Source organism: Stegostoma tigrinum, chromosome 10 (genome assembly GCF_030684315.1).
Source record: "Stegostoma tigrinum isolate sSteTig4 chromosome 10, sSteTig4.hap1, whole genome shotgun sequence".
Classification (NCBI taxonomy): domain Eukaryota; kingdom Metazoa; phylum Chordata; class Chondrichthyes; order Orectolobiformes; family Stegostomatidae; genus Stegostoma; species Stegostoma tigrinum.
In genome coordinates, this window is record NC_081363.1 from 47,768,151 (window position 1) to 47,791,700 (window position 23,550).

Consider the following 23,550-nt stretch of genomic DNA (forward strand, 5'->3'; position numbering starts at 1 on the left):
ATTATTTCACTGCTATTTAAATACATTTGGGCACTATATGCGCAGGCTTTACCAAACACTGCACCAAAGGATTTGCTGCTTTGTACCAATGATAACTTTGTAATATTAGTATACCCAAACTGAAAAATTGCTCAAAGGTCGATCTTTTTTCTTAACAGTCTGAAGTTACAGCAGCATTAGTTTAAAAAGAATTGAGCAACCTCTAAAGATCATGATGTAAAGCAATGCAGAATACAAGTGAGAGTTTAATCTTTAACATAGTTCAAAATAGTTATTCTGAGGTTGCACTCGGAGGGCAACTACCCCTTTTGATAGAACAATTATGTACATTGCATATCTGCTAAATTTGCATCCTCTCCTTACCGGAGTTGCTGAGGGTTTTCATGGATACCAACAACCCAATAATAGTCAGATTTGCCCTTGCAATGATCCCTGGTGTTGGAAATAGGAATCCAGGTGTTCCCTAGAGATCTGTTTAGCATTTGTACTATCCCTTCCGAATCTGCAAATACTGGGGTACCTACCAAAAAAAAAGTATTAAACAACAGACAACCGTTATGTATATATAGTGTCAGTTGCGTTGTTTTGGCATTGTTAATGAGTCAAAGACAGTGGGTCAAAAAGACTAACTAATTTACAATCAAGTTGAAGTTTCAAAACAGATGCATGATTGAGATTCTTGAATTTGAAATTCAGCAGTTCTGCCAAAATATTTAGTACACCTTAAATGCTGCTGCAGTGAAACAAAGATCTAACATAGCAATGGAATGGGGAGGGAGCCTTTATCCAATGTTAAGAAAACACAATTGTTAAAAACATATGGCAATGTTTAAGACCTGTTTAAATAAACTTCTGGCTTGAAATATGAAATAATGAGCTAAAATGCCATAAATGGACCACAGGTGGATGCATATTCAAGAAAGGAAGGCTTGGTCTTCATTAAAAACCCTTCGGCAGTTTTAATGAAGAATCTCATTCAAAAAATTCATCTTTCTGTTCTATTTCAGTACTCACGGCTCCGTTATGAAATTTAACTACTTCATTTATCAATGCAATCTGAACATCGATAGACTAGTGAGCCTGACATTGGTGGTGGGCAGCTGTTGGAGGGAAATCCCGAGAGACAGGATTTACATGTATTTGACAAGGCAAGGAGTGATTAGGGATAGTCAACATGACGTGGTGCATGGGAAATCATGTCTCACCTACTTGATTGTTACTTCTTCAAAAAAAAATCAAACAGGATTGATGAGAGCAGAGCAGCAGATGTGATCTATATGGACTTCAGTAAGGTTCCTCATGGAAGACTGGTTAGCAAAGTTAGATCACACAGAATACAGGGAGAACTAGCTATGTTGATACAGTACTGGAACATCAGAAGGTAGAGGACAGAGGGTGCTGGTGGAGGGTTACTTTTCTGACTGGTGACTGTGACCAAGCATGCCACAAGGATTGGTGCTGGGTCCGCTGCATTTTTATCATTTACATAAAATGATTTGGGTGCGAATATAGGAGGTATGGTTACTAAGTTTGCAGAGGACTCTAAAATTGGAGGTGTATTGAGTAGTGAAGGAGGTTACCTCAGAGTACAATAGTATGTTGATCAGATGGGCCAATGGGCTGAGGAGTGGCAGATGGAGATTAATTTAGATAAATGTGAGGAGCTACATTTTGGAAAGGCAAATCAGGGCAGGACTTATACACTTAATGGTAAGGTCATGGGGAATGTTGCTGAACAAAGAGACCTTGGACTGCAGGTTCATAGTTCCTTGAAAGTAGAGCCGCAAGCAGATAGGAGGGTGAAGGCAGCATTTGGTATGCTTGCCTTTATTGTTCAGTACGTTGACAAGAGGAGTTGGGAGGTCATGTTGTGGCTATATAGGACATTGGTTAGGCCACTTTGGAAAACTGCATGCAATTCTGGTCTCCCTCCTATTGGAAGGATGTTGCGTAAGTAGGAAGGGTTCAGAAAAGAATTACGAGGATGTTGCCAGGGTTGAACAGTTTGAACTATAGGGAGAGCCTGAATAGGCTGGGGCTATTTTCTCTGGAATCTTGACGGCTGAGGATTGACCTGGTAGAGATTTATAACATCACAAGGGGCACGGATAGGGTAAATAGGCAGTGTCTTTTCTGGTGGTGGTGGGGGTGTCGTCCAAAACTAGAGGGCATAGGTTTAAGGTGAGAGGAGAAAGATATAACAGGGTGTTGCATATATGGAGTGAGCTGCCAGAGGAAGTGGTGGAGGCTGGTAAAATTACAACATTTAAAAGGCAACTAGTCGGCATGGACAGGTTGGGCCGAAGGGTCGGTTTCTGTGCTGTACATTTTTATGACCATGTCTGAGCACATTTAACATATATGCACCAAGTGCGTCATTCCATTTCCACATTAGAAGTTGTCCTTTTCTTCAACTGGTAGTACAGAATTTGAGTACCGCTGAGAAAAGACATTCTGTCAAAGCTTTCAATGCGGACAAAGGAACTGTACTTTCTCTTTATCAAGGCATATATACTCTATCCTAAAGTAGTTGGAATATTAAGAGTAGATATTTAAAACCACCTTCAGCAGAGAAGCCCTGCCACATCAGATAAGACTTCCTTGTAAGAGGAAGGGGCGTTCCTTGCAAAATCTGTTTTCTTCTTCCTAATTCCAATAATTGTACCCCCAGGCATTGATCGCCATCAAAACCAGTACCTGAAGAGAGAAATGTCACATATTTTAGAAAATTAGAATTGTCTTCAAGAAGTTCTTTCAAATCAAAAGGGGTTATTTCAAAGAAATATACCATCCAGCCAAATTGGCAAAAGTATTTTATTGGTAGTAAAGTGCTTTGAGACATCAATTGCTCCTGAAAAATACCATATATGTCAGTATTTCTTTAAAACAATGCCACAAACGTTGGCTCTGGTTTCTCTCCACAGATGCTGCTGAACCTGCTGAGTTTCTCCAGCAATTTCTGGCTTTGTTTCTGATTTACAGCTTCTATGGTTCTTTTGGTTTTTATTTACCCAATCTGAATAATGGAATCCTACAATCAGCAGCTACATTTGGGGAAAACCACATGCATATCAGACAGGAGTAGCTTGTTTGAACAATAGGGAGAGGAGGAATGGATTGGGGCAATTTTCCCTGGAGTGTCGGAAGCTGAGGGTTGATCTTATAGAGATTTATATAATGATGAGGGGCATGGATAGGGTAAATAATGAATGCCTTTTCCCTAGGGTGGTGGAATCCAAAACTAGAGGGCACAAGTTTAAGGTGAGAGGGAAAAGATTTTAAAAAAAAGACCTAAAGGGCAATTATTTTCCCCCACACAGAGGATGGTGTGTGCATGGAATGACCTGACAGAAGTAGCAGTGGAGGCTGTTACAAATAGAACATTTAAAAGGCATCTGGAGGGGTATATGAAACAGAAGGATTTGAAGGGATGTGGACCAAATTCTGGCAGATGGGACGAGATTAATTTCGGATATCTTGTTGGCATGGACGAATTAGATTGAAGAGTCTGTTTCTGTGCTGTATATCTCTGACTGACTCTAAAAACAATAAATCACTAAAACATCAAGAGATTTCCAAATCCACCAGATGGCAGTGTGTATTTACACACAGAAGTAAAATTACTGTCTATTCTGACACCTTGGTCGACCCCTCCTCCACTCTCAACTGTCAGGCCTCAGCAGCAACTTCCCATGTAAAAGCAGAAGGTGCAACACTTAAGTTACCTACTGTGTCTCCCAAGTCCTGGACACCTTCCAGGTGGAACAGTGATTTACCTGCACCTCATTCAATCTAGTCTACTTTACTGGCTGCTCACAGTGCAGTCTTCTTTATAAGAGAGTGGGTATTTGCTTTGCTGACCACCTCCGCTCTGTAAAAATGACCAGAGTCAACTGCCTGCCACCTCAGCACACTACTGTTTTTCCCCTGGCCAAATTTTCTGCAACGGTCCAGCAAAGCAAGCTGGGGGAACAACACCTCATCTTTGACTTACAGTCCTCAAGTCTCAATTAAGCATTTAACAATTTCAGTGCAAGCACCTCCCTCCCTGTCCGTTCCTCACTACCACATCCCCAAATCCTCTTCTGTATGGGTTGCTCCCAGCACAGCCAACCTATTCTCAACGATTCACAGTTCCAATTATCATCAATTCAGCACAAAATGTCTTCCTCAGCTTATTATCTGCAAATCCTGGTCAGCTTCTATTTTTCTCTCCCTCTCTATCTGGGCACCATCTCCAATTATCCATGTCACTATTGTCACCACCACCCCCAAACCAGCCATCAGCAGCATAAATGCCACCTTTTCCCAGTTATTTTCCATTCTGATGAAGGGTCACTGGAACCAAAACGTAACTCTTTTTCTGTCTACAGATGAAGACAGGCAATCAGAGTTTATCTTGCAACTTCTGTTTTCATTTCAGTCTCCAGCATCTGTAGTTTTGTTTTATATCAGTGTTGATTCTTGCCGACACAACAATTCACATGAATTGTTAGCACCATTAATGTTGAAAAATGATGCAAGATGTTTCAGAAATATATAAGCAAAAATGGATGCCAAGTCAAAGAACAACTTTCAGAAGAGGTGAGCTAGAACTCAAAAAGGGGGAACGAACCTAAAAGGCAAAGAAAATTTAGGAAGGGGGTTAATTCTGAGCTGTTGATGCACGAGATACGGCCAGCAGAGAATATGCTTTGTAAAACAGGACGAGTTTATAGAAAGAGGAAAGGAAGAAGCCACAACAAGAATTAAAACAGGAGGATGCAAATTTTAAATCTGACCCAGAAAGAAAAACAAACAGTAAAACTGGAAAATGAGACATCATGATCCGGCTTATCAAGGTATAAGAACAGTGTAAGCAATATGCTCATTTTCAAGTATTACTGTTGGTTTTCTCTAGGAAGGCATTGGAAGACCAGGAGTCAATGCAAGTGAGTATGTGCAGGGGGGCAGACAAGTGAGACCAAGGGTGATATACAAATTATTCTAAAGATGGCAAAATGAACATAAGCCAGATAGAAGCACATCGGATTAATCAACACCTGAGATGAAAGGTCATGGATGAGGGTTTGAGGAGTGAGGTAAGGATGGAGGCAAAGAGGAATGAAGTCAAGAATATGGTTCTGGATGTGGTGGTTAATTGCAATTTGCCAACCTTCTGGTTTTTCTTGACTTAGCAAAGACTTGTAAAAGAAAAGAAATTGGGGGAAAATGCATTTTTGCTCCCAAATAATATTTCCCCAAACAATGAATGAGCACTTTCAATAATGATAAATGGGGCTAGAGTCTGAGGTGAAAGTAATTAACTTAAAACTGCAATGTTTCTGATGTAGAACCCTTCAGTTATTAACAGCTGCTGCTACATAATGTATCTCAAACAGCAATTAGCAATGGATTCTAGCTATGATTTGGAGGGATTTAGAGGCATAAATTAGAATTGGTTTTGAAACCAATTTTGTGGATTCAACAAAAATGATCCATAGGCAAAAACCAAGAGCAGGGACTGGGCCACATGAAATACAAGAACGTAGGAAATCAGAGAAGTGTAGGGAAGAATAGAACTATAATTAACAAGCATGAATGATGTCATCAAGCCAGGACAGGAGATTGACTCTGCTTCAATGAAGAGTGCAGGAGGGTATGCAATAGCACCAGACATTTAAAATGATGCAGTCTGGTGAAGTTACAATACAGATCGGTTTACGTGTCAAGAAGCAAAAGTAGCATGTATTACTAAGGGTTAAGCGATCCTACAACCAACCAGTCTGATCTAAGCTCTGCAGTTTTGCCTTGTCAAGTGGTAGCAGACAACTAATAGGAGGAGATGACTCCATAAATCTCCCAACCTCACAGATGAGAGAAGCCAGCATATCACTGCAAAAGGCAAAACTGAAACACTCTCTCCACCTATCTTCTTTTCTCTCCATCTTCGGTCCGCCTCCCCCTCTCTCCCTATTTATTCCAGAACCCTCACCCCATCCCATCCCCCTCTCTGATGAAGGGTCTAGGCCCGAAACGTCAGCTTTTGTGCTCCTGGGATGCTGCTTGGCCTGCTGTGTTCATCCAGCCTCATATTTTATTATCATTTGCATCTATCTTCATCCAGAAGTGCTGAGTGGATGATCCATCATGGCCTACTCCTGAAGTCCTTTGTATTACAGATGGGAAGATAAACTTAAGACTTATATCAGCCAATGGCTTTTCTTATCTCTTACTTTTAATTCCCACTTGTAATTTTAAGAAAAAGAACTTGTTGCATTCTGATTTTTTTTCTCCCTTCTGTAAACTAAAAGCACTGCAGTCTTACTGTCAGTTGGTGGGAATTCTGATGACGTGCTTACAACATCAAACAATGCAGTCAAAGTTAAAATGCCTTTGAAGAAAAAGGATAGCCTGTCTGGAAAAAAAAATGGTTTTTCAGGATGCAAACAGGATAAAATAAAAAATAATTATACTGCATTTGGGTTTTTAAAAAACATTTGGTAAAATGCACTAGGTATCACATGTCTGACACTAATGACAGGATAACAAGGAAACCTGATAAAGTACATGTCAATGTTCACCAGCCTTGACCTAAGAGAGGTGGGGCAGAATATAGGTCACCATTTTACTGCTTAGGTAAACAAAGCAGTGGAGACAGAGCTTGGCAATAGGTTAATAAATAATTAGAAAAAGACACTTCTACAGGGTGATTGTGAACCGGAAAAAAGTTGAACCAGGAGGCCTGTGTCTGTTTTGTAACTTCTACTCACTTTTATAGCGATTAATTATAAGATGCTAAAATGGCACCACACTATTGGCCACTCGTTTAGACAGGATGAGAATCTAAATCTGGTTTTGCAAAGCACAAACTACTAATCTTATTTACAGATGACTGGTGCAGACAACTAAAGTATTTATATGATCTTTATCTGCACAAAACTAAGCAATGTTATTGCCTTACTTTTTATTTCACTAATCAATGGCAGATTCGGACCATTTGCTTCAATGTGATTGGTCAAAACAGTAAACTCAATATCAAGCACAAAAAAGTACAGTAGTTCACAAATTTTTAAAATATTACCTTGATGATAAGAAATCAATAGCTGGTCCCCATGACCTGACATAGCGACCACAGGCCCGATGAGGGTGAAGAGCTCCTTTTGTACACCTCCAATGCTGAAGATGCGAACAATTCGAGCATTCGTCGAAACAGCAGCCCAACCCTGACCTAAACAAATGGCTTCAATATTTTCATTGTTTGGCATATCGACCATCCATTCTTTGTTTGCATCCCTGGAGTTGAAGTGAATGCACTGGAGTGTGCTGATGGACAGATAGAAGAGCAGAGAGTTTGAACATGCACGAAAATTTCCTTTCCCAAGAGCACACCGATAGTTCCTTGTGTGGAGTTTTAAAGATGACATACAAATTTGGCTTCAGTAAACTGAATGGATTGGAACAGATTTAAAAAAAAAACAACCTGCTGAACTCTTGTGAAGCTAAAGATAATGAATTGTTGAATCATGCAGGTTAAGACCATCCCAGTTCAATCCCCAGTCTGTGCAGAGTTGACCAATCTGTCAGCATAACAGCAATATGCCAGCTTGGCTTAGTCAGGAGTATTTTCATCCTTGGTTAACCTTGTGATTTTAAAAGCCACTATAATTTAAAAAATATATCATTTAAGTGAACAGTGAAGAGACCTTCCATTGTCACAGGTGACAGCTTTCAGTTGCGACTAATTGATGCAGAGCAAACGATTTTATAAAGAACCAGAGGACTTATCCTGGTCCATTGACTAATATTGCTCTCCCAGGCAATACCACTGCAACTGATTATCTGATCCATCATCCATATTTAATATATTAAGGCATCTTGCTATGTTCAAATTGGGTGCCATGATTACCCATATCACGGCATTTCAAACAATGTCCTTTTGCACATCGAGAAAATGGCACAATATAATAAATGTAAATTCCCACATGACAGTCTTATCCTTTCTCAACAGCCAGAGGAGCTACGTGTTGAAAGTTTCAGCTCCTAATCACCATTCAACACGACAGCCAATTGAATTTAAATCTGGGATAACAAAGTGTAGAGCTGGATGAACACAGCATGCCAAGCAGCATCTTAGGAGCAGGAAAGCTGACGTTTCAGGTCTAAGGTTCTAGGCCCGAAACGTCAGCTTTCCTGCTTGGCCTGCTATGTTCATCCAGCTCTACACCTTGTTATCTCGGATTCTCCAGCATCTGCAGTTCCTATTATCTCTGAATTTAAATCTGAACATGTTGACAACTGGGCAGCAATCCTAGTGTAAGAAATGAATGGGTCATCAAGGGTACAAAGGGTATTTGGAAAATAAGCAGAAAGCCAACTATCGGAAGGGGCGACAGCAAACTGCCAACTGTGAAATAAGTATCGGGCTCTCACAAGACATCGCGCAGCTCTCTAAGCAAGCACCATCTATCCATTAAAGGTGCCACCACAGCACTTCTAGCTAAGAATCCTCACAAAGAAAACATCCCGGATCAGCAGAACAAAGACGTGTAAACTTTGACAGACTAAGTTTTAATTTATTGTTTTCTTATTACTCGGATTTATACAAATGGGACTTGCATTTTATTGGAACAGCATACCAAAAGAATTTAGTTCAGTTACAGAATTGTTGGTAGTTAGGGAAAATTGTTCAGTTTGTTAGTAATTCTGTTAATCTGTTCAATGTTAGAGCTAATTAAATAAATTGTTACTTGTTACTTATAAAGTGAGTCCTGGGGATTCTTTTCATTTAATTTTTCTAACAGATTAAGGAGGGCAAGATGAGCTCCTCTGGGTGTCCAGGGTTTAATTTTGAAAAGCAAATCTCTATTCCTGCCCAAACAGATTGGGGCTGATGTTTCGGTTTAATTATCAGAGGGATTCAAACTTTAACCTTCCCTTCTTAACACTCCATTGAGTGTCCAGTTCAATTACAGCCACCATATTACAAATATTGTTATTTCCATTGGTTCCAACATCATCAATCTGCTGCACTTTCCTAAATATACTGTTCCAAAACGGATTCAGACCCAGCTGGAAATATCATGTAGAAGTGGTATTTCCCATTCAGCAAAAAGAAAGCACAATATTCACACTAAGTATGCTTAGGTATCATCAGTTCAAACATATCATCCAGGATCCAGTAATACATAAGAGCCAAGACCTCAAGAATAATTTATTCCCAGTGGTCTATCGTAAGCACAAACATAATTCTGTCCTTTAAGCTGTGCAGATGAGACATCAAAATTGAAATGTTAAGACCCGCATATCCTTTATAAAGATGCAGACTGAAGTGCTGTATATTTCCAATATTTTCTACTTTTATTCCAAATAAGGGTACAAAGGCCAGTGAGTGGGGCTGGCTGGATTACTCTTGCAAAGATCTGATGCAGACTCAACAGCCCGACTAGGTTCCATTAGTACTGTAACCATTTCACAGCTCAATTTAATGTCCAAACCAGCATCCTAATCACTCCATTGCTCCAAATCCAGGCTCTCATGCTTCCCACTTTGCCCACTCCATTTCTGGTGGCTGTGCTTTGAGACAACTAGAGATCCAAATCTCGAGATTCCTTTAGTTATCATTTTGGTAATGGCACCCAATGTACACTTTCATTCAATGCCATTCTCCTCATGCTCCTGTGAAGTACATTTGGGCATCATACAAGTCAAAGACCGAAACAAGTCAGACAGACAGTCACAGACATGTAGAGCTCAGGAACAGGCCTTTTGGTCCAACTCATCCGTGCTGACCAGATACCCTAATTTAATCTAGTCCTATTTGCCAGCATTTGCCCAAATCCCTCTAAACCCTTCCCATTCATGTACCCATCGAGATGCCTTTAAAATGTTGTAATTAGACCAGACTCTATCAATGTGTCGTTGGCACACTTTTGCAGACCACCTGATCCTGGTCCTGTATTGAACTATTTTGAGAATCAAACGACAATGCCACAAAGGCCATGACCAGATTCAGCATCCTGTCAGAGCCACTGCCATGACAACCAAAAGCAGTACACACACCAATGAAAAAGGAGCTCATGTGGGCCAGGGTCAGTCTACAGACTGCATTTTGGAAAATATCAACAAAACAGAATTTATTTTTTTGGTAACATACTGACTGTAAATATTTAACACACCAAGTGGTATAGCACAACCTAAACCTCAAATATATTATAAAAGTCCCACACTTTTACCTGGGCAGTTCATCGGTTTTTGCACATGCGAGTAACACTGCTTCATGTGACAAATCAGCCATGGTGTGATTCAGAACATTACTCAAGTGTATTGCATGATGTACTGAAGTATCATGGAATTCTACATCAATAGCATTATCTTGCTCCTCACTGTAGCAGCGAATAATACCAGTGGAATTCCACACCTAAAAAATAACAAATACAACTGCTTATTAAGATGTAATACTATGGCAGACAATTAATAAGAACAATGTCCAAAAGCCAGCACCTTAATGAAAATGATTCAATGAACTTTATTCAGAGAAAACTTTATGGACCACGTAGGGTTAAGACAATTGCAAATCTAACTCTTAACTGTGTCAGAATTTAGAAGCTGGATTGCAACAATTTATTATTATTTGGAAGACAAATGAGATTTGAGTTCTTTAGCTCTCAAATCTGAATGGCTATATCAGCAAACATGGTCTACCTCAAAGAGCTGACTTTGATCCCACTGAAAGGAATCATATTCCAAAATGTGACGTCTGTATAATTATATTGCTTAGTAGTCGCTTTAGAACGGTTCTGAAATAACGATCAGTGGAATTATAAAAGTTATGATGAAAGGACTGTTATCATTATTTTGTGTTTCTTCAAAAAGCTGTGGACTGAAATGAGAAAGAACTGTTTTCAAGCAAGTGTTAGTGAAGGATGGCTGTATGGTTTGAAAACAACTAACTCAACATCCATGGCTAGCATCATGATTGCACAACTGGCTATACAAGCACTAACTGAAATAGCTGCAGATGAAGTGAAGCCAGCGGGTCAGTTGTCATCCTGTGTCCAAGTGGAGCTGGGTGGCATCACAAAGTTCATTAACTTTGGACTACTGACCAGTTAACAATAAGCTAAGTGATGGTCAGGCAACTGAAGAATTTGGAGCTGGGAACATGGAGAAGGATTTTGAGGTCTAACATGTCAAATGCTGTCTATGTCCTCTAAAGTCAAAACTCACATTAAGAAATCTAGTCAATCTTCCCTTTAACATTTGCTGTAACCTGTGCGGTTAATCAATAACTCAAAGACATTTTACAAGTGAACCAGCCAGCCTGTGCCTCCTGTAGAACAATGGAAGCATTTGGAAAAGGAAAGCCAGGGAGCAACATTCAGATCAGCAAGGGCTGACCAAACAGAATTGAGGATGTAGGCTACTAAACACACTTTATTTTCGCCTCCATATACGTGTTTAATTTTCCTGCACACGTCAGTCTATCGAAATGCAATCAGGAGTTTATCAAGGAGATAATAAAATGTGAGGCTGGATGAACACAGCAGGCCAAGCAGCATCTCAGGAGCACAAAAGCTGACGTTTCGAGCCTAGACCCTTCATCAGAGAGGGGGATGGGGTGAGGGTTCTGGAATAAATAGGGAGAGAGGGGGAGGCGGACCGAAGATGGAGAGAAAAGATGATAGGTGGAGAGAGTATAGGTGGGGAGGTAGGGAGGGGATAGGTCAGTCCAGAGAAGACGGACAGGTCAAGGAGGTGGGATGAGGTTAGTAGGTACGAGATGGGGGTGCGGGATGGGTGGGAGGAAGAACAGGTTAGGGAGGCAGAGAAGGTTGGACTGGTTTTGGGATGCAGTGGGGGGAGGGGAAGAGCTGGGCTGGTTGTGTGGTGCAGTGGGGGGAGGGGGCGAACTGGGCTGGTTTAGGGATGCGGTGGGGGAAGGGGAGATTTTGAAGCTCGAGAAATCCACATTGATACCATTAGGCTGCAGGGTTCCCAAGCAGAATATGAGTTGCTGTTCCTGCAACCTTCGGGTGGCATCATTGTGGCACTGCAGGAGGCCCATGATGGACATGTGATCTAAAGAATGGGAGGGGGAGTGGAAATGGTTTGGGACTGGGAGGTGCCGTTGTTTGTTGCGAACTGAGCGGAGGTGTTCTGCAAAGCGGTTTCCAAGCCTCCGCTTGATTTCCCCAATGTAGAGGTAGCCACACCGGGTACAGTGGATGCAGTATACCACATTGGCAGATGTGCAGGTGAACCTCTGCTTAATGTGGAATGTCATCTTGGGGCCTGGGATAGGGGTGAGGGAGGAGGTGTGGGGGCAAGTGTAGCATTTCCTGCGGTTGCAGGGGAAGGTGCCGGGTGTGGTGGGGTTGGAGGGCAGTGTGGAGCGAACAAGGGAGTCACGGAGAGAGTGGTCTCTCCGGAAAGCAGACAGGGGTGGGGATGGAAAAATGTCTTGGGTGGTGGGGTCGGATTGTAGATGGCGCAAGTGTCGGAGGATGATGCGTTGTATCCGGAGGTTGGTGGGGTGGTGTGAGAACGAGGGGGATCCTCTTGGGGCGGTTGTGGCGGGGGCGGGGTGTGAGGGATGTGCTGCGGGAAATGCGGGAGACGCGGTCAAGGGCGTTCTCGATCACTATGGGGGGAAAAGTTGCGGTCCTTGAAGAACTTGGACATCTGGGATGTGCGGGAGTGGAATGTCTTATCGTGGCAGCAGATGCAGCGGAGGTGGAGGAATTGGGAATAGGGGATGGAATTTTTGCAGGAGGGTGGGTGGGAGGAGGTGTATTCTAGGTAGCTGTGGGAGTCGGTGGGCTTGAAATGGACATCAGTTACAAGCTGGTTGCCTGAGATGGAGACTGAGAGATCCAGGAAGGTGAGGGATGTGCTGGAGTGCAGTGCCACAATGATGCCACCCGAAGGTTGCAGGAATAGCAACTCATATTCCGCTTGGGACCCCTGCAGCCCAATGGTATCAATGTGGACTTCTCGAGCTTCAAAATCTCCCCTTCCCCCACCGCATCCCTAAACCAGCCCAGTTCGCCCCCTCCCCCCACTGCACCACACAACCAGCCCAGCTCTTCCCCTCCACCCACTTCATCCCAAAACCAGTCCAACCTGTCTCTGCCTCCCTAACCTGTTAGTCCTCCCACCCATCCCGCACCCCCATCTCCTACCTACTAACTTCATCCTACCTCCTTGACCTGTCCGTCTTCCCTGGACTGACCTATCCCCTCCCTACCTATACTCTCTCCACCTATCTTCTTTACTCTCCATCTTCGGTCCGCCTCCCCCTCTCTCCCTATTTATTCCAGTTCCCTCTCCCCATCCCCCTCTCTGATGAAGGGTCTAGGCCCGAAACGTCAGCTTTTGTGCTCCTGAGATGCTGCTTGGCCTGCTGTGTTCATCCAGCCTCACATTTTATTATCTTGGATTCTCCAGCATCTGCAGTTCCCATTATCACTTTATCAAGGAGATTACAGTTTTAATCAGTAGACTTACATGCTGACCGTTTAGAAATATTTACCTTTAGCTAGAGTCTACTTCATTGGAATAAGTAACAATTTTGGTTAAATACAGAAACCTGGTCTGTACTTTCTGTCAACCTGGGATTTAAAGTCAGGTAAACTGGGGAGCTTTGCATTGTTTTCAAAATCGTCAACTTTTATAACGACTTCAAGAACTTGGCTCGATTTCCAGTACGCTATCCCAGTGAGTCGTTAACAATAGGTCATTCCATAAGATATCACTGGTGTATTGTAATAGTAGTCCAAGAGAAACAAGTTCTCCCAATTTCCTGATCAACTACATTCCTTCAACCAGCACCACCAGACGCAATTCAACTGTCCCTTCATTTTATTGCTATTTCTGAAATATTCATAAAAAGCTGCTGTCATATGACAAACTTGAAAATACTTCAGTAGAACATTTGAGATAAGTTTGTGACTTTATGTATTAAAATCTACAGATGATAATAATTTCTAAGATAATGTGATGATTTACTTATGTATTTCACCTTTAAGGCAGGGAATGAAAAAAATCAAAAGCATTGTTTGAGCTTACCATGAACCGATGCAGGAGGTAAGATGGCGTGGAACAAGGTTGAAAAGGCTTTTGTTGTGGTGTTGGCACTGGTCCAGAGTATCCTGCAAATGTTGGTGCAGTTTGTGCACTAGTAGTTTGGACATTGTCACCATCGTCGTCATTATCCATTTTTTCCAACTGGGTGGAAAATCCAATATCTAGAATAAATTTACAAAAGCTTAAGTTGTCATATGAACATCAGATCTTACCCTCTGCACCCAAATATACAATTAACGCAAACATTACTTTTATTTTAAGATTTTAAATGATTGCAAAATATTGAGAACAAAATTAAGATGCATGATACATGCGAGGAATTGCCACATTTAACCTTTTGATATTTCATCAAATACTTTCTTCTATTCGATCACAAGATACAAGCGTCACCGGCTAGGTCAGCAATTATTGCCTATCCCTAGCAAGGCGAGAATCATTGAGTCAGAGAATCATAAAAGCCCTACAGTGCTGGAGACGACCATCTGACCCATCGAGTCTGCACCAGCCTTCCAAAGAAATCCCACCCAAATCAGGCGCCCAACCGTATCACAAACGCACATTTACCCTGGCTAATCCATCTAGCCTACACATCTTTGGGCTGAGAGAGGAAACCAGAGCACCCAGAGAAAACTCATGCAGACAAGGGGAGAACACGCAAACTGCACGCAGATAGCCAAGGCTGGAATAGCACCTGGGTCCCTGGTGTTGTGAGGCAGCAGTGCTAACCACTGAGCCACTGTCCTGCCCCAAGATGCTGTCACATTGAACAGTGACATGCCAGGGAGGGTTAGCACACTCAGTGCCGTTAGGGAGGGAGTTGCCAGCTCCAGATTAACAAAAATGCTTCTAAGGATGAGGAATTTCAGTTATGTGCATAGATTGAAAGAGCTGGATCTGTTCCCCTTCAAGAGAGCATTGAAATGAGGCTGGGTCATGGTTTTCAAAACCAACAGGGCTCTGTGAATAGGGAGAAACTGCTCCCTTTGGCAAAGAGGATTAAGAATTAGAACACGGTGACATTCTTATTGGCAAAATAAAGTCAATGCCAACATGAGTAAAAATTTTTGATGCAATGAGTGGTTAGTATCTGGAATATACTGTCTCAGAGGGCAATGAAGGCAGAATCAATCGAGATATTCAATGAAAATTGAATAATGATCTAAACAGAATATAATTGAAGATAAATTACTCTTGATGGACATGACAGGTTGAATGGCCTCCTGCTTTGATGATTCTATTTATCTTGCCTCCTATCGTAAGCAAAGATCAGATTTAAAACAATGGATGCGTGTGCATAAGGGTATTACATGTACTGGTATAATTCTGGAGCTGACAATTACTGTGGAATCTAAGCACAACTTAATTGATTATGCTGTAAGAACGGTCTAAACTACCTTAATTAATTTTCTCTTTCTTTTAAAGGAATTATTGCTGAAAGGAATTATCTGAGATTTCTAAACTAAAAAGTTTACCAAGATTTCTTTAAATAGAATGAATTACACATCAACTTGACAACTTCCTTACTTTCACACAAGTTAAATAATCTCAATTGACAAAATAATGAAAAAAGTTATGGGCAAAAATATCTGACAGATACGAATTCAAATACACTAGCAGCGTTTACATTTTCAAAAGATACAAAAATTATTTCTTATTCCATACCATTTGAGTTATCATCCTCGATAGCTCGAGTACGTCTAGAACGGTTGACTATAGCCGTCACATTATCATCTTCACCATCATCATCGTCGTTGTCATCCACTAATGGTTGCCTCGTAGGTGATGCAGGTGACAGATTCATGCCTTTTGTTAACAAGTCACTGTCCTCATCAAACAAATCATCAAATGTGGCAGCATTTGAACGAGAAGCCAATTCCTAAACAAAAACATTTTATAAATATGCAGTAACCATGTCCAGCAGACTAACTTTGAGGTATCTGCAATTTTTATAATGGTATAATTTCTCTACGCTGAATAAAAATAATACATTTCAGTACTATAAACTGGGGAGCAGACACATCTGTGATGGGAATTCAACGAACACATGTATACACTCAAGGAATGTTAATACAATTGTTTTAATATACAACTAACAGTTCAAATAAATTAGACCTTATAATTGCATTATCAATGACTACTTTGCTGTAGCTTATTGCACACTATACCAGAAATGATGAACAATGACACTACAAAATTACAAAAAGGCCATGTGTCTGTAATACTATATACTTCTAGTGTTTACCTTGCTGCCAACATTTGCCAAAACCCCTTCATGAAGGCCCAGATTTCCTTCTGCATCTGTATATGCTATAATTCCATTCGAAGGGTGCCATGCTATTGCACAGATGCGATAAGACTTCTCATGCTGAAACCTAAACAAACACAACATAGCATTAATTACATTACACATTTATCAACCATTTATTATATTATACTGCACAGATATACTACCACTGAAGTGGCAACTGATTGACAGAATTTAAGACTTAAAACTCATATACATTATAACTTTAGGCTATTAGTATCTTAAATAGTTGAGTATATTCTCAAGTGTTCAGCAACCAGACTAGCCAGGTTTTTCAAATTAAATAATTACTGATTTTTAATTAATTCAGTTTTGTGAGCCAAGTGTCACAATTTATTGGAACAAATAATACTAAGTTTACACTTTCTATTCAAACCATGACAAGTTTCTTCATCTTCAAGTGCACTGTTTAGGGAAAAGTGGAAAATTAGAAGTGAAATATTTTTTCAAAGGAGTTAGAGAGAAACAGAAATCTGTTTTATGTATTCACTAATTGTTAACTGAAGAAATTAGGAGTTCAGAGACAGATGTCAATTATGCCCACTCTCATCGGTAACTGATCCACAGCTTGGACTAATAGCAAGATCGGGATAGCCAAAGTATGAACTCAAATTTTGATTATTCAATCCAAACTCTTTAAAAGATATTTATCTTCCAGGCTTTAGCTCCTATTAAATTCACTCAGCAAGTTCAAGGCAGCAAACAGCCAGTTGTATTTTTGTTGCCTGACCAAGTTTTAAAATGATGGAACTGTGCCCACCAGCTATTCAACTGCTCTGTTGATTCCTCGTACATTTTTGAAAAAGCTTTGTAGAAAGTCATAGGCATAAAGGCACATCTTTGTCAATGTGGCTTAAAACAATTCAGCTGTTAAGAAACTTTAAGTGCCCTTGCTCCAATTATTTTTAAGGAACCTTAAGAACATCACTTTTTGTATTAAGCTGTTAAGACAATCATATAGATGCTATTATTGAGAACTCAAAAGTACTTTAAAAACACCCCAGGAAGTTCATGTCAGAGCTATGCCAGAAATTATTTTTAAAAATTATGAAATGTTACACCTCTAGTTTGAGCAGAAAAAATTCAGCAATTCAGCAAAGGTTCATATGTTTACATTCCATCCATCAAAAATGAAAATAATCTATTTTCAATGAAAAGTGCAAACCTTTCAGTTTGAATTCCATCACAAAACCCTCAAATTATAATGGAGTTTCACAAATTACCACAGTAACTATTATACCTTTCAACGCATTTTCTGGTCTGTACATTCCAAACCACCACTGATCCATCAATGCTCCCAGCAGCCACATAACTACCACAAGGAGACCATGATACAACATTTAATGTCTGAGGAAAAAGAAGGGGAAAATAATCCTTAAATTTAACATTTCCAATGAAAACATCAACATCCGCCTTGCTTTTAATTATCATCCATCTTTGAAAATAAGCACAACTTCTAAAAACAATGAGCAAAAAAACTTGACGAAAATACAGAAAGATTTCCTGTCTATTTTCTCAAACTAATTTTTGGCAGAAATATTTCTATAATCTTCAAAACATTAGTTCCGATCAAGGGGTGTAGTTATTTAGACAGCTATTTGTCATGATTGCTGGTTCATGAAATGTCATTCTTTAATATGTATTAATGCATTTAATTTTTCTTTTATTAAAATTTCAACAGAGTTACTCTCAATTGTAATGTAAACCTTACCATCATAATACAATCATCTGAAAGATCGTCAGTATTTTCCCAAGTGTCCCTTTCAAAGAGTTTCACAACTTTTTCTACTGGAACAGCCAGAAACTGTGTGCATGTGCCAAAACAGAAAGACAGAATGAAATTGAAAACATTCAAATTACACATTTTCTGTGAATTGCTAAAATGTAATTACCAAAATCTCTTGTCATTTCTTAACGTAAACCTTACATTTTTCTGGTTAGCAATATGGAAACCAATCACAATACTTGAAACTCTGAACAAAGCTTAGAGAAAAATGCATAACTGAAACTAGATGGTCAACAGCACATTTGATGTACCCAAAAGATCCTACTCCATTTACCAAACCAAACAAATTTAGCATCAGGTTAGCACAAGGTTGGGGGGGGGGGGGGGAGAGAAGAGCAGAGAGAGAGAGAGAGAGAGAGAGAGAGAGAGAGAGAGAGAGAGAGAGAGAGAGAGAGAGAGAGAGAGAAAAGAGAAGAGAGGCGTCTGGGTATCACAAACATAAATTGAACTGGTCTGTAGCTCCTAAGTACATGGCACGAGGAGCCTTTCCTTATATGTCTACACTGCATCGCTCATGGGGTATTTGCTCCTACAAGGAGAATTGCAGCCCCAAGACACATCCATTAGTTCAAAGGCACTAAATCATCCAAGATGTTAATGCAAAAAAATCACTACAGACTTGTTTATTTGAGCTATCAGACCCGAGTCACCTACTGAAGAATCACTCAGTACTATCTTCTGTCAGAAGGTTCGAATAGTCTCAAGTTGAAGTGACTCCACTAGACCAGGTACCACAGTCCAACCTCTTCCATATACTAGACAAGCATACAAGTTATGCAGCTAATACACTAAGTTAAGGCAAGGAATTCTGTGAAAAATAACTCAGTTCCTGGCTATCATACCAAAGCCTGTACATTACATTCAAGGCACAAATTAACAGTGTAATGGAAAACTTGCCAGTTGCCTGAATGTGTCGTAGAAACTGCTCAATCCGCTTTATTGCCATGTGATCTACGACCATAATCATTCACACCCTGTATCAGGGTGAACCATTATTGTGTGTGCATAATGCAAGATGCACCACAATACTTGCCAAGGCTTCTTCAACAGCACTTTACAAACTCATGACTTCCACTGTCTAGAGGAGGGGATAAAGGCACAGAAGATCACCACCCACAAGTCCCCCTCCAAGACACGGACCACCTCGAGTTAGAATCATATCACTATTCCATCATTGCCAGGGTAAAATCATACAACTAATATATAAACAGCACCGTAGGGATGCCTACACCAGAAGTGAGTGAGTGTTGGAAAAGGGTAGCTCACCATTTACTTCGCAAGGGCTACAAGGGATGGGGGAATAAATGCTGGCCTTGCAAGCTATAGAATTGACTTATTTTTCCATAGATAGTTATAACAGAATAATTGCAGCTAATGAAAGATCTGGTAACATAAGCATGGATCTTTTTTGTCTGTGGTTTTATGTTATCAAGGATAGGCTTTTGTCTAATTCTCCACGGAATCAAAGAATAGATTACCATATGGCCCCAGGCTGACAAATTTAGTGGTGGAGGAAACCGACTATTTTGCAACAAATTTTGTAATAACCTTTGAAGTGAAACAGTTTTTTTCAGTTTGAAGGCAAAGTCCTGTGTTCAAAATAGGTTTAGTTTCATAACAACACTACTTTGGAATAACATCTTTTAATTAATTTTACATAAAAATTTCTTAAGACAATCCAATCCGTAAAGTTTCAGTAGTGAGAAGGTGTGATTCTTGGTAATAGAACAAAGAACAATACTGTTGTTCAGGAACAGGCCCTTTGGCCCTCCAAACCTGTGCCAACACATTTTGCCCTTCCATACAAAAACGGTCTTCATTTACACGATCTGTATCGCTCTATTCCCTTCCTATTCATGTATTCGTCCAAGTGCTTCTTGAAAGCTGATACTGTGTCTGCCTCTACCACCTCCTCTGGCAGTGCGTTCCAAGTACTCACTACCCTCTGTGAGAAAAGCCTCCTGCTTTCCAGTGAAAACAAATCCAGTCTATCAAAACTTTCTTCATAGCTAAAATTCCCCCGTACTAGGCAACATCCTGGTAAACCTATTCTGCACCCTCTCCAAAGCATCCACATCCTACTTGGAGTGTGGTAACTAGAACTGTATGTAATATTCCATGTGCAGCTTAACTAAAGTTCTATAAAGCTGCAGCATAACTTGCCTATCCTTATACTCAATGCCCCTTCCAATCTAGGCAAGCACGCCTTCGGCCTTTTTTTATTACCTTATCTGCTTGCACTGCCACCTTCAGTGATCTATGGGCCTGCACACCCAGATCCCTCTGCATATCAATACTCCTAAGTGTTGTCATTTGCTATATAGTTTCCACTTGTACCTGACTCTCCAAGATGCATCACCTCACATTTGTCTGAATTAAGCTTCATCTGTCGTTTTTCTGTCCATGCCTCCAACTGATCTATATCCTGTTGTATCCTCTGACAATCCTCCTCACTATCCACAGCACCACCAATCTTTGTATTATCTGCTAACTTACCAATTAGACCAGCCACACTTTCTTCCAAATCATTTAAGTAGACCACAAACAGAAGTCCCAGCACTGATCCTGTGGAACGCCAATAGTCACAGCCTTCCATTCCAAAAAGCATCCTTCCACCGCTACCTTCTGTCTCCTATGACTAAGCTAGCTCTGTATCCGTCTTGCCAGCTCATCTGATATCATGTGACTTCATTTTTTTGTACCGGTCTGCCATGAGTGTCCTTGTCAAAGGCTTTACCGAAGTCCACGTAGACATCATCTTTCATTAACTCCTCAAAAAAATCCAAACAACTTAGTGAGGGCACAACTAGCCCCCCTCTCAACACACACATGCACATGCACAGTCTAATTACTAAGTCCATTTGCTGCTAAACGCGTATGGATCTTGACTCTAAAAATCTTTTCCAATAATTTCCCTACCACTGACCTGAAGTTCACAAGCCTGTAGTCCTGCTACCCTCCTTCAACAATGGGTCAATACTCCAGACTTCTGGAACCTCGCCTTTGGCCAAAGAGGATACAACGATGTCGGTCAATGCTCCAGCAATTTGTTCTCGTCTCCCCAAATATTCTGGGATTAGATCCTATAAGGACCCAGGGGCTTATCTCACTCAATACTTTTTAAGACGCACAACACCTCTTTCCTTTGTAATAGCAACTTGGCTTAGAAATTACACAATCCCTTCCATGAGATCATCCTCACCAGTTTCTTCTCTTTGGTGAATACCAGTACAAAAGTATCCATTTAGGATTTCACCCACCTCTTCAGGCCCCACAGATTCCCTCCTTTGCCCTTGAGTGGGTCAACCCTTTCCCCAGGTACCCTCTCACTTTTTATATAGATATAAAAAGCCTTGGGATTTCCTTAATCCTGTTTGCTAATGATTTTCCATGACTCCTTTTAGACTGTCTGATACCTTGTTTAAGTTCTTTCCTATGGGTTCATACACTTCAAGGGCTTCACTGTTTCCCAGACCTTATGTATGCTTTGTTTTTCTTTTGACCAAGGTCATAACATCCCTGGTCATCCAAGGTTCATACTACTTGTCACATCTATCCTTCATTCGCGCAGGAATGTGCTGCTCCTGAACTCTTAACAATTGATGTTTGAAATACTCTTAAGTTCAATGTGGATTTACCCTCAAAAGGCTCCCCCCAATCAAAATTCTCCACTTCCTGCCAAATATTGTTGTAGTTTGCCTCTGCCAAATTTAACACGTTCACCTAAGGCCTGCTGTTATCTCTACCTATGGGCATCTTAGGACTCAGGGTATTATGTTCACTACTCCCAAAACGCCCCCCCACTGAAACTTCGCTCACCCAGACAGACTCATTTACAAAAACCAGGCCCAGTATAACCCTTTCCTGGTTGGACTGCTTAAATACTGTGTCAAAAAACCCTACGGAATGGTCCTTGCAAATTCTGCCCCATCCAAGCCCCTGGCACAGTGAGTCCCAGTCAGTACAGGGGAAGCTAAAACTACCCACTGCAACAACCCTGCTAATATGACAAGCTAAAGAACAAAAGTTTTTAGTTAACTGCCGCTGCCTGAAACAAGTTATTACAAAGTCACAAATACACAAATGGTTACTTTATCTAGAAGATATTGGTGGTTTTGGAATTCTCCAGAATATTTAGATGAATCAGCTTGATATTTGGGCTGATATTAATGACTAGAATATGACACTACATACTTCTAAACAGACAAAGTACTTTGATAGTATTTCCTTAGTTGGCTTTCTCAGTTTATGACTTCTTACTAACAGGGAAAAATTGGAAGGAAAATGTGGTCCCAGAGATAGTCATATTATAATTTTTGACTATCACGGTAAAGAAACTAATCAGGAATTGAGCACACACTACTTTGCCAATCCAAGACTGATTACGTGTTACTCATGCATCAGCAAACACCCCAGACTTCAAGATGCCATTATTTGCCAAAACGAACACCCCAGACCTTAAACAGAAACACATGTATATTTGAGATCTTAACAGCAGGCACTAAGAGCTCCAGTAGAAGAGCCCAAACAGCAAGTTCCATTACAAGTAAGCCAGTGTATTATCAATTAATACATAAAAACTGGCCACTGAAAAGAAGCTTCACCATTGGGAGGTGTGAAACCCCAACATTTCATGCTACTTAATGTACAGTTATCAACAGCATGTGCAATAATCTACTCAAAACAATTCTGACGTTCTAAATATCCAACTTCATTGAAGCATACTAGATTTGCCAAGTATCTATTACATCCAGGTTCTTGATTAAAAGACTAAGATAGAAACACATGTTTCATGAGATCGATACAGGTCAAATATACCAATTTAAGTGTGTACATTTCCTTCATTCAAACCGAGCTGATTTTTCTCAGGACTTACCTCTAAGCGAGACTGACATCAGTGGTGGGAATATTGTTGGAGGAAATCCTGAGGGACAGGATTTACATGAATTTGGAAAGGTAAGGACTGTTTAGGGATAGTCAACATGAGTTTCGTTGCTGAGAAATTGTGTCTCACTAACTTGAGTTTTTTGAAGTAACAAAGATGATTGATGAAGGCAGAGTGGTGGACATGATCTATATGGACTTCAGCAAGGCGTTCAACAAGGTTCCTTATGGTAGACTGGTTAGATCACATGGAATACAGAGCGAACTAGCAATTTGGATACAGAACTAGCCCAAAGGTAGAAGACAGAGCGTGGTGGAGGATGATTGCTTTTCTGACTGGAGACTGTGAACAGTGGTGTGCCACAAGAATCGGTGCTGGGCCTACTGCTTTTTTGTCATTTATATAAATAACTTGGATGCGAGAATGTAGGAGGTACGGTTCGGAAGTTTGCAGATGACACCAAAATTGGAGGTGTAGTCAACAGCAAAAGATTACCTCAGAGTAAGA

At 40.6% G+C, this 23,550-nt stretch overlaps 1 protein-coding gene across 1 annotated transcript in view; it reads right to left on the reverse strand.

Moving 5' to 3' along the window:
* wdhd1 (WD repeat and HMG-box DNA binding protein 1) overlaps positions 1–23,550 on the reverse strand; it is a 47,902-nt gene that overhangs the window by 6,185 nt on the left and 18,167 nt on the right. The window contains exons 8-16 of the mRNA XM_059649165.1: positions 18,084–18,176; positions 17,613–17,719; positions 16,310–16,439; positions 15,730–15,943; positions 14,050–14,228; positions 10,215–10,399; positions 7,064–7,305; positions 2,563–2,697; positions 364–520 (exon numbers count right to left, since the gene is read on the reverse strand). Coding sequence (XP_059505148.1) covers positions 364–520; positions 2,563–2,697; positions 7,064–7,305; positions 10,215–10,399; positions 14,050–14,228; positions 15,730–15,943; positions 16,310–16,439; positions 17,613–17,719; positions 18,084–18,176 — 1,442 coding nt within the window. The remainder of the gene's footprint in view (positions 1–363; positions 521–2,562; positions 2,698–7,063; positions 7,306–10,214; positions 10,400–14,049; positions 14,229–15,729; positions 15,944–16,309; positions 16,440–17,612; positions 17,720–18,083; positions 18,177–23,550) is intronic.